Source organism: Leuciscus leuciscus (assembly GCF_965113295.1).
Source record: "Leuciscus leuciscus genome assembly, chromosome: 3".
Taxonomy (NCBI): Eukaryota; Metazoa; Chordata; class Actinopteri; order Cypriniformes; family Leuciscidae; genus Leuciscus; species Leuciscus leuciscus.
In genome coordinates this window covers 9,905,335-9,918,086 of record NC_138727.1, presented here as the reverse complement: position 1 = coordinate 9,918,086, position 12,752 = coordinate 9,905,335, and the positions used below count along the sequence as shown (strand labels likewise).

The following is a 12,752-nucleotide window of genomic DNA, read 5'->3' as shown; positions in this document are numbered from 1 at the left end:
ACACTCTCTCTCTCTCTCTCTCTCTCTCTCTCTCTCTCTCTCTCCCTCTCTCTCTCACACACGTTCAACACACCCATTCATACACACATACACAATGACATCTATTGACTTTCTTCCGAGAAATACAATAGCTCCATCTTTCTCTTGCTGGTTTTGTGTGGACCACAGAGGAGCTAATTACAGTCTCTCATTTTCAATTGAGTGAGAAGAGAAGGAGAGGGAAGAGATGACAGAGAAAACACACAAAAGGAAAGAAAAAAAAATGTCCATAACAAAAAATAACAGAAAAAAGTGAGGGAGAAAATGAATTAGATCACAGTGAGACAATTTAAGACTTATTCAGTGTTCAAAACCAATTTCATTTACAGCCTCTGACACTTTATATTGTACAGTATATTATGAAAAGAACACAATGCTTAGGCTCTGAATTCTGACTGTTGCTTATAATACTTAATATGTACAAGCACACACAACACACTAGAATGGTGGTGACGAGTTTTGTATGGGTGAGAACAACAGAACAACTCCCGCTTTCTTCAGAAAATGTAAAAATCTACTATGTATTTATAAAAGAATGTTGCACTTTATAAAAATCTAGAGGCACAACAAGCATGTTATGCATTATTAGGTCAAATTTAAACAGTTTGCTCTAAATATACACACACATTACTCCAGTCTTCACTGTCACATGATCCTTCTAATATGCTGATTTGCAGCTCAAGATACATTTAGAATTATTATCAATGTTGAAAATAGTTGTGCAGCTTACTATTTTTATGGAACACTACCATTTAAAAGCTTGAGGTAAGTAAGAAATTAACATTACCGTTTGAACTTTCTATTCATCAAAGAATCCTGAAATAAAGTGCATCACTGTTTCCACAAAAATATTAAGCAGCAAAAACAATTTTCAACATTAATAATAATACGAAACCTTATTAATAATTGTGCACCAATAATAACTAATAATAACCGAGCACCAAATCAGCACATTAGAATGATTTCTGAAGGATCATGTGACTGAAGACTGGAGGAATGATGCTGAAAATACAGCTCTGCCATCACAGGAATAAACTACATTTAAAAATATATTCAAATAGGAAACTGTACTTTTAAAGTGTAATAATATTTCACAATATTACTGTTTTTAATATATTTTTGATCAGATACATGCAGCCTTGATAAGAATAGACCATTCATTTTAATACATGTTTTTGATTAATTCTAAAAAAAAAATTCTAAAAAATCGGAGTAAAATGTATTTAGAAGGCTGTGTAAGAAGGATGACTACAGAGAGAGAGAGAGAGAGAGAGAGAGAGAGAGAGAGAGAGAGAGAGAGAGAGAGAGAGAGGCGGTTTATCTGCTGCTCTGTTTCTTAACCACACAAAGGCGGCATTCATTCTCTGTCTAAAAAGAATCACAGAAGCAAACAGAAAACATAAATGCTGATTTCTATTCATAGAGTGAAAGAGGAAAAGGGACACAAGGAAACAACAACAACAACTGGTGGCTTAAAGCATTTTTTAATGCTTGTGTAAATATAGAAATGTCGTTGAAAGACAAAATGACCAAGTGAACATAATTTATGAGAATGATTTACTTTTATGACACTTATGATCTGCTCTAAAAGCTAGTGAACGGTCTAATTATACTATAAGGTGCAACCTTATATTTATTCCGTTCTGAGAATTATTGACAAAATAGATTTGTGTAATTGTGTCAACTGTGATCAAGCCTCTTTTGCAGATGGGAGGTCGCTAGGGTGTTCTGTGTGGTTGTTAGGTGGCTGCTAAAAGGTACTAGTTAAAAGAGCCCAAGGCTCACTGACTCCGTATACATTTTCACTGTTTTCCAGCTTGTTATATCATTGTGCCAGATGAAAATCATATATCTGATAGCTTAGAAATAGCAGTCCTCTTCCAGCTTCCCAAATAGAGCTTTTATTAATGTCTTTAGCATGAATATTATAACAAATAGTGTAAAATGAGTTACACACTAAAGTTCAACTTAGTTTTCACAGTTTTTTTAAATCACAAAAGTATTAGCAATAGTAAAAGTGACTCTTACATAAGTATGTTAGTAAGCGCCACTAATGACCAAAATTCTACATTGACTGATTTTCAGTTTCTGCCTCTACCTCATGAATACTTCTCCTTCTTTTATCTTCTACTCTTCCTGTCTTTCTTTTCCTCTTTGCCTCCTGCATATTAAAACATTTACTTATTCAATTCTCTCTATACTTTCCTCCCTCTCTGTCCTCTTTAGATAGAGGACATATTTGCAAGCCAATAAACAATCCTCTGTGTGTGTGTGTGTGTGTGTGTGTGTGTGTGTGTGTGTGTGTGTGTGTGTGTGTGTGTGTGTGTGTGTGTGTGTGTGTGTGTGTGTGTGTGTGTGTGTGTGTGTGAAGTGCCAAGTCAGCACAGTCAGGGATGACACCTTGTGATCGGACAGAGAGACGCGAGCAGCATTCTCAAAGGTGCTACAGGGTGAGAATGGGAAAAATTGGGAGAATATATTAGACAGGAATGGAATAAACCAAACGGCAGGTGTTACAGTGATTTTAACACAAAAGAGTTTTCTTAGGCATGACAAAAAGAAATGAATTTCAAACTTATTCAACAGAGTGTAAAAGTCAGGTTCCAGAAGCAAAAAATCCCATTCCTTTTCTGCATGAGGGAATTGATTTTTAGCAATAACTAATAAACCATTAAAGACAAACTGTGAGCTATGTTGTTAATCAATGGCATATCATTTTGTAGAAGCCATCATCCCGCATAATTTAAACCACTTTTTTTTTTTATACTCGTGTTTAATATTGGAATTCCTGGTGACAAACTACATTACCCATGCAAAACAATCCACACCAATCAGGGAATCAAGCAAATCGCGCCAAAATAACTCTTTACCGCCCACCCACTCCCATGAAGCACTGTGAATTACATAATTGAGTCAATCTCCTTACACTTGCTAAATAAATAAATAAATAAATAAATAAATAGCTCTCACGCTAAATTGCCCTGTTTCGAAAATCTGGCCCTAAGGCCGCTAAAAAAACAACAACAACAACTCTTCCCCAAAGTAATATAATTCACCGTGGCTTATTCAGTTAGATTTCAGATTCAAAACTATCCATCCAAGTGTGGACAAAACAACTGTTTAAAAGAATACAGAAAAGTGATCAAATCCAAAGACAGTTTTCATGCTCTTTTCCATACAATGACAATAAACAGTGAATGAAGCTTCGTAAAAGCATTGCCATAAAAGTCCTCTGACGATTACATAAGTAGTTATTCATCGAAATACTTGACACCTGCCCTACATCTCCTTGGCGTTTTCACAAGAAAAATGGCAATGTCTGATTTGTGAATGAATCATTGTTTTGAGTCAGTTCTTTTCAATGAATCAATTCATCTGGTTCACAAAAACTGTCTGAAAAATTTGTTCACAAATTGGACTAATCCAATTCTATCTGATTAATTAATCCAATGCCTGTTTTATACACACACACACACACACACACACACACACACACACGCACACACACACACACACACACACACACACACACACACACACACACACACACACACACACACACACACACACACACACACACACACACACAAACAGACTACCATGATGATAAATTCATAATGATTTTGCATCATTTTTGAGGTATGAAAAGCTTTCATTGTAATTGCATTGAAAAAAGTGGCTGAATTTCTTTTTTTACCCATTTTGGTCATATTGTTGAATATGAAAATATATAACGGTAAGTAAATGATCACAGATATTTGTATTTTGGGGTGAACTGCTCCTTTAAAAGGAAGGCATGAGAAAAAAAAAGAAAGAAAAAAAAACAGTGTTTGAAACATATACTGTCAACTACCACTTTGTCATTTTTGTTTTCTTCAAGCCTCTAACGGAGAGGTGAGTAGGAAGAGAGGGCTTATCATGTGTCTAACATCCATCCATAACATCCACACCTCAACAGGAAAAAGCGTGGGGAGGGAGTGTGTGTGTGTGTCTGTGTCTGCTTGACTGTCTTAAGGGGAAACTGACTATTTTACAACAGCTTATCTCCCTCACTCAGATAAGAGACCCAAACAGAAGTCTGGTTTATTTTGTTCGGAGAAACATTATCACAACGCATCTATCCATCCGCATGTTACCCGTCTACATGACCGCAATGCAAACAATGACGCATGATCTCAGCAGAAGTCATAAAGGAGGTCATGATGCTATGGCTAAAACAAGTGAGATGGGGCATCTGTTAGTCTGAAAACAAGCTGACTCTTGTTGCGTCTAGACGAGATCATTCATTTATGCGTCTGTGAACCCCACAAGCGTCAGGTCATGAAAAAAAGATGCCACATTCCTCCTGTTTCATTCAGTATCTCGGGTACTTAACGTGCTAACCTGTCACTTAGCACCTCACAATCAGCTAATCACTTGATGTAACATACAAACTTCCCTTTGTGTTATAATCGCAACACAGAGCTATTGTCTCACAAGTTGTAAAAAGCTCTTAACGCTTTAATTGTCTGTTTGGTTTAACTAACCTATGACTGGAAAAGATGGTATCTTTCTAACTGAAAACAGAAGAAAGGTTTTTCCTGTGATGGCAAAACTGAATTTTCAGCCAGTCTGAATTACTCCAGTCGTCAGTGTCACATGATCCTTCAGAAATCATTCTAATATGCTGTTAGTCACGATCATGTCATGTTTAGTTTTGGTACCTGGTTCTGTTTGGTTTCATGGTCATGTTCGGTTTCGTTTTCCTTGTTACCATTTGCCTCGTTCATAGTTTGCTACCATAGTTTCTGATTGAGTTATGCACCTGTTTCTTGTTCTCTTGATCATTCCTTGCCCTCAGTTCTTTCTGTTCATTGTTCGGCTTCATCAATGTTTTTTTTGTAGGTCCTGTACCTAACCTTTTTTTTTAATGTTAGGCGTTTATTAAAGGGATACTCCACTTTTTTCGGAAATATGCTCATTTTACAACTCCCCCAGAGTTAAACAGTTGAGTTTTACCGTTTTAGAATCCATTCAGCCGATCTCCGGGTCTGACGGTACCACTTTTAGCATAGCTTAGCATAGATCATTGATTCTGACGAGTCCAGTAGCATTTCTTTCAAAATGACCAAAGAGTTTCAATATTTTTCCTATTTAAAACTTGACTCTTCTGTAGTTAAACCGTGTACTAAGATCGACGGAAAATGAAAAGTTGCGATTTTCTAAGCCTATATGGCTAGGAACTATACTCTCCTTCCGGCGTAATAATCAAGGAACTGTTCGGCCGTACCATGAGTCCAGCAGGCGTAATGATATGACGCAGCGCCTGAAAATAGGTCTAATAGGTTAGACAAACTTTAGTCCCGGTCACGTTGGAAGTTACCGAGCTGGGGACTATTTTCAGGCGCTGCGTCATATCATTACGCCTGCTGGACTCATGGTACGGCAGCAAAGTTTCTTGATTATTACGCAGGAATGAGAGTATAGTTCCTAGCCATATCAGCCTAGAAAATCGCAACTTTTCATTTTCCGTCGATCTTAGTACATTTACATTTTACATTTACTCATTTAGCTGACGCTTCTATCCAAAGCGACTTACAATTGCTATATATATGTCAGAGGTCGCACGCCTCTGGAGCAACTAGGGGTTAAGTGTCTTGCTCAGGGACACATTGGTGTCTCACAGTGGATTCGAACCCGGGTCTCTCACACCAAAGGCATGTGTCTTATCCATTGCGCCACCACCCCTGTACATGATGTAACTACAGAAGAGTCAAGTTTTAAACAGGAAAAATATTGAAACTCTTTGGTCATTTTGAAAGAAATGCTACTGGACTCGTCAGAATCAATGATCTATGCTAAGCTATGCTAAAAGTGGTACCGTCAGACCCGGAGATCGGCTGAATGGATTCTAAAACGGTAAAACTCAACTGTTTAACTCTGGGGGAGTTGTAAAATGAGCATATTTCCGAAAAAAGTGGAGTATCCCTTTAAAAGGATCAATCATTCATTCTGTCACGCATCATTCTTCGGATCTAAACTACACAGCCCCGTGACACTGATTTGATTTCAAGAAACATTTCTCATTATTATCAATGTTGAAAACAGTTGTGCTGCTTAATATTTTTGTGGAAAATTCTTTGATGACTTAAAAGTTTAAAAGAACAGCATTTATTTGATATGGAGCCCTGCACATGACATGCAGAAAAAAAGATATATATTGTGACACCAAATTAGGAATTTGTTCTCTCGTTTTAGTAAATTGTGGCCATGAATTGAGAATTCGTTCCCACGACTTCATTAATTTTCTCGTTTTAGTAAATCATGGCCATGTTTTACTAATTTGTTCACTCTTTTTGATTTAACTAAAACAAGGGAACGAACTGTTACAACGTGGCCACGATTTAGTAAAACGAGAAAACAAATTATTATATCGTACACGCGATTTATTAAAACGAGGGAACAAATTACTTTATGGTGCGCACGATTTATTCAAAATGAGGGAACGAATTAGTAAAACGTGCTGACGTATAAGTAAGTCACGGTAATGAATTGGTCATTCTTGGCCACAATATCAACTTGGATGTTTAAATCATTTCAACTTAAATTACATTAAACTGACTTAAAAAATGTGTTGAATCTTGTAAACTTGTAAAAAAGTTGAAAATTGCTTAACTTGTTTTGATGAGTTAAAGCAATGTAAAACATATGTTGCCGTAACTTATTGATCATACAATTTTTACAGTGTTGTTGCTTAATTATCTGAACCTGCAATCTAACAATCGAACAGCATAAAGAGGCTTTATTATCCATATGTTCCTGATGTTCACCTGGACTACACAATAACTTTCTGAAGAGGAAGTTTCTCATATTTACAGCCTGATTCTTGACAGAGAGGCACAATGCTGTGACGCATAAGTCGTACCATCCAACATCCGCTTCCGATGTGGACAAATGTAATTAAGTGTTATCAAAATGTCCACTTCACGCTACACATTAACCTCGCTGAGTGCAACTGCACCCCCAGAGAAGCTCATTAGTACTGAATGTACTGAATGACCTCAGCTGAGACACAACTCAATAAGGAATCAAATGAATGACTGCTGTTCTCCTGGTCTTTCACACTCACTGCTTGAAGCAGCACATAGTGTGGCCTGTTTTAGAGCACTTTTTTTATTCTTTTTTTTTTTATTCGCTTTGGTACTATTTTCACAAGTAAGGTGTACATTTTCAAAACTCCAAACTGATCACACTTGTAACACAGCAAAACCTGATGCAATGCTTTCATTCAGTTGCACATATTTTCAGTCTACATAATCATTGTTTCAAACACAAGATTATTGTAATAAAAACATTTGGTTTAATCACCAAAACGCAACAGTATGATATTCTTTCAGTTTAGTACTTTTAACAATCAGTTCATTTAATAGCGAACAATGCAAAATGTTTCAAATCATCCTTGTTGCTGAATTAATTACAGTAATACACGCTACAGTTGCCACATTAGAAAATACACTTACATTACCTAACTTATGTAATTGAATCCATAATGCTATGTGCTATCAAAAGGCGTGATGAAGTATGACCCTTCTATTGATGCATCTCTGGTCAATCTGTTGTTACTGTACACAGAGTCTCTCTCTCTCTCTCTCTCTCTCTCTCTCTCCCTCTCTCTCTCAACATAGTGCGGTGGTTATCATCTAAAATATATCACTTGAGTAAACATTTTTTTATTATATTTGGCTATCTGTATCGGAAATTGCAAACAAGTTCAGAAACTATAGAATCAATATCTATAGGTGTACTAAATGACACATTGATTAACCATTAAGATCAGTTGGATTAAATAATAGACAAATGTATTAAGCTGAACGAGAAGAGATGCAAATAAAACGTTTGATATTAAGAGCTTTATGAAAGGCAGTTACTGTGAATGAAACATTTATATAGATGAATTATATTTGTGTAGTGAAAAGGATACTTTGTGATTTTGTGTGTTGTACTAACACAATTGAAAATATGCTGAAATGCTGAAAGGGGGGGGGGGGGGGCACTTTTGATGATCTATTGTGTTGAAATTGAAAGTTTTTGAAATGTACACTTTACTTTGGTACTATAGTACCAAAATAGTACCAAAGCGTATAAAAAAAACTGTAACAGGTTACTGTATTCACGCAGTCTCCACTTAAGCAAAGTGCACTGATGAAATAGAGAAACGGCTTTATTCTAAAGCTGGTCTGATCCTAGAGGCCATTCTATATTCACATTACAGCAGACATAGTCCACCGAAGCCCCAAGTATAGACTCACTATTACACCATGGATCACTTCATACTGACACAATCATGATTCAACAACATCAGAGGCATGGACTGTTTTATTGTGCAAGCTTCTTGGTTTTCAAATTCTTATTAATAAATGTTAATGTTCAGTGCATGACAAGCTAGGCAATAAAACAAGCCACCATTTAAGCCTACTGTATTCTTAGGATCACATATGGTGAGACATCACTGTTTATACAGAGAAATAAAATCACGAGTGTATGTGTGTGTTCTCCACAATATATATCACAGGTCAATAAGCAGTTCACTCATGCAAAGCAGTGTAAACCATCTGCTAGGAAACATAATCCAGACAACACAAAGGTGAAATGTGACCAATACTAAATTCTTAATACAATCAAAAATGATATTGTTCTTCCTGGAATCATTCAGTTATTATCATACTTTTTTTATTAATGACTTAATTAACAGTGAATTATATTTCTTTAGCGGTACACTAGCAAATCGATGGCCTCAAACAGACATGAACTAAAAGCCACAAAACAGTGTTTGTTATTCATAATTATCTACAAGCAAAAAACAAGACAAAAAAAACTCCTGACTGCTATTAAATGCTTTTCTCTCTCATCATTTTCTTAAAAGATCATAGTTTTAAATTTCAAGACGTTTTTTCTTCTTCAAATGACTAGCTTCCTAATCTCACCAGAGGCAACAGTTCTGACATTCACACCCCATAAAAATATTTCCTGCAAACCTGTGAATGTATCCAAAAGTCCCTTTGAAACCTGATGACAGCCTTTCTTCAAAACACATGACCTAATATGACAATATATCTCCCCTCTATTCAGTCATGGTCTCTGCACAAACAGACCGCAACAAAGAGAAGGATTAGGACATCACATTCAAAGCACCATATTTTAACCTATTGTCTGCTGTGAATAAAGCGAGACCGTAACGTGACTCTGTAGATGTTACATGATCCCAGTGTTTTCACAGCACTGTACAAAACATACTAAAATATATACAGTCATGTAGTTAATCACTTGGGCATTACACAAAAGCCATTACTCAAATGAAATGTTTAAATGCATTAAAGTGTTAGGCTCCAAACTAATATTTGCTAGGAAATGCAAACAAATTGGTTCTCTCTCTCTCTCTCTCTGTTATTACTGATTAGTAATGGAACTTAACATAGGATGCTCATAATTTCCTTAATAAAAAACAAGCAGTGAGATCGGAAAGTGGATAAACAGTTGACCAATCCATATGCGTTTACATAAGGATCTGGAAAATTGATCTGTGTCACGTATGTGAGGATCTAAGGGGATTGAACAGGACAGGCATGCACTGGGCTTCAAAGAATGGCAATTACAATCACAAGCTGACGCACAACGTGTATTCACAGAACTAATGGTTCCTGACGGAACTATTCCATCCAATTAGAGCCATGGGTTTTCATTCAGGGGTCTGTGGACCCCTGGGGGTCCCTGAAAGTATTCCAGGGTGTCCATGGAGAAGACAGATAAGCACATTGTAAGGCAAGCAAACTTCCTTGATAAAAGTTTTATCGTGAAAATTTACCTCATATAGCGGTTTGGGGACCTTGCATTGGCAGAATATCTGAGATGGTCCAAATGCAATCTGCAAACATTTCTTCTGTCATGAACATGTTTTTACCTTCTTAGAGTAATTTAATATCTTTTGTTGGGCTTAAAGTAAACAATGTCAAGTGTAACCTTCTAGATTGTAAAAATGTTAAAAAAGTTTAAATTCTTGAAAAAACAAATGGTTGGAATAATTAGTTGGCATAGTATTTGATTGATTTTATTTGCAATTTAGTTTTAAAATATTCATATAAAAAATATTTTGGCTGCCAAATCAAAGTCAATGGGATGTAACCAACATTCAGGAAGCCGCATTGTCATTTGGCAAGAAAACCATAAAACAAAATCAGTCAACCCAAGTTACTCTCTTGTGTATTTAACAGACAAGTACTATTAAATCAATATATCTGTGGAAAATTTGTGTAAAAAACATAAACACAAGGATTTAATTTCTAAGGACTTTCTTAGAGCTTTAGAGTTTTAAACTAGATTTATTCTTAATATTTATTTTTATTCTTAATAGCCTATTTCTTTCATCATTTGCCACAAAGTCAAAACTGGGGCTCCACTTGTTGCTTTCTGTCGCCGTTTGAAAGGACTCAGGAGCAACATAACGGGACACTATGTTCCTCTACCCAACCCTGATGGAAAATACAATCTGTTTCACACATTTCTGCTTCTGTGCAGTTCTTTTAATATTGAAAAAGTATTGGAAATTATTTGTTTACTTTAGGATCTGCAATTTAAAAGTTAATGGATGCACACCAATTATTTAAACTTGCAGCAAAAAAAAAAAGAAAAAAAAAGAAAAAAAAGAAGGAAAAAAAGAAAAGAAAAAGTTAATCACCAAACGAACCTTGCATTGGTACAGTCACTGTACAACGCTTCGAAATCCTTTCTGGAAATGAGTTTGCAGCGGTTCACTCCGGGCTGGATGGCACCGAGTCCGCGCAACACGCGCACCTGCTCCACGGAGCACACCACCGGGTTTATATCCAAACGCTTGAGTTTCGTGTACACGGTGTGCAGTCCGCCGACAAGGTGCTTCAAGAACAGGTCGAAGACTTGCGGGAGACAAATGAGCTCCTGACCATCAACGTTGAAAGAAGCGACTTTCACCCCGTGCACCTCCACGATTTTGCATTCGTTTGTCGCTACGCCGCTCGGAAGCGTCGCGTTCAGCGAGTTGATCAGACGCGGAGAGTCCGTGGGACTCGAGAAGAACGGGTCGGCTCTGAAGAGTTTACCGGACACCACAGAAGTCCCAGAGTGAACCGGAAGAGTCGCAGGAACAGCCATAGTGGTTATTACAATTAAATTTCTTAATGTGCCCTTTTACGTCGTCTACTTTCTCATCCCTCACTCTCTTATGCGCGTCCCTCTCTTGTGCACTGCGTCCAGAGAGCAAACTGGCAGCAACGAGCCGCGCGCCCCTCTTTACCCGTGTGAAAATTCAGATGAACGGAGCGCTTCACGGTTCGGTTGACTCCGCCTCTCATTGGAAGAATGATGCACCATTTTGCCAACCACATGTGCTCCAATTTATGCGTAAAGACTTCACTGGAGGGCGAGAAATTACAGCCCTCCTCCTCTATTGAACGAGTGTCCAGCTCAACGCTTCTCTCAAGCTGTTATGATAATTCAGACGAGACATCCCAACCCATATCCCAACCCATATCTGAAACCATCCATCAATCTCAAAATTATTCAAAACTTTTTTTTTTTCTCATTATATGTATATATAGGCTATAGGCTAATTATAGGCAATGTTATTTGAAGTAACTACAAATAGGCAGATTTATTGGTGAAGGCTATTTGCACAGATTCTGCCCACTCTGCTCACACAATTTACCACAGTACAAATAGCACATTAGCCTACTTCTATTTACATTTTGTGTGAATAGCTTCTTTCACTATTTAAAAGTAGCCTATCACTTTCACTTTGTAAAGTAAACATAGATATGCTATTTCCACATGTTGAAAAAACCATTTACACTATGTAAACAAAACTTACAGCCAGGGAATAGCCTATTTCTTAAAAAAAAAAAAAAATAGTTTGTCACACCATGGAGCACTTAAGTTGTTATTTTAGTTGTATTTATATAGCTACTATTATAGTACTTTTTAATATTTTGAATTAACTTTAATTTAATTAAAATGTTAGTTTGTTTTAGTAATTTTGTTATGTGCTTTTGATTTTTTTTATATATATATATATATATATATATATATATATATATATATATATATATATATATATATATATATTTAGCTTTAATTTATTTTTATTTCTGTTTGAGTAATTTTAGTATTTCAACAAACTTATTTTAAGTTATGGCAACATTTCTAATAATCCATCCATCTATTAATCCATCCATCCATCCGATAAAGTACTCTTGAAAAATGATCCAAAAAATACAATATTCACAAAATATTTGGTAACACTTTATTTTAGTGTCTCTGTTATTATGTTACTGTACATGTACTAACTGTAATAACAGTAAATGATGCATACTAAGTACTTACTACATGTATTACTCAGTACTTAAATGTATAATTACACTGTAACAAAGACTCCTTAAAATAAAGTGTAACTGAAATTTCCACTCATACACACAGAGAAAAAAGGTGCAAAAATGTTACCTTTAGGGGTACAAAAGCTTGTCACTGGGGCAGTACCCTTAAAAAGAACATCTTTGTAGCCATCCACTGTGTTAAATACACTAAATTGTGCACGATAGTCCTATGTCAAGAAAATAAAGTGTGAATCAAGAAGCATGATCCTTAGGCAATAAAAGAATCAGCTTTGTCTTTTATAGGTCAGGCTAAGTCAGGTACTCAAGCGTTTG

At 36.2% G+C, this 12,752-nt stretch overlaps 1 protein-coding gene across 1 annotated transcript in view; it reads right to left on the bottom strand.

Moving 5' to 3' along the window:
* The window catches only part of dachb (dachshund b), a 38,432-nt gene extending 26,979 nt beyond the window's left edge, over nucleotides 1-11,453 (bottom strand). The window contains exon 1 of the mRNA XM_082163648.1: nucleotides 10,760-11,453. Coding sequence (XP_082019774.1) covers nucleotides 10,760-11,202 — 443 coding nt within the window. The 5' untranslated portion in view covers nucleotides 11,203-11,453. The remainder of the gene's footprint in view (nucleotides 1-10,759) is intronic.
* Between the last annotated feature and the right edge of the window lie 1,299 nt (nucleotides 11,454-12,752).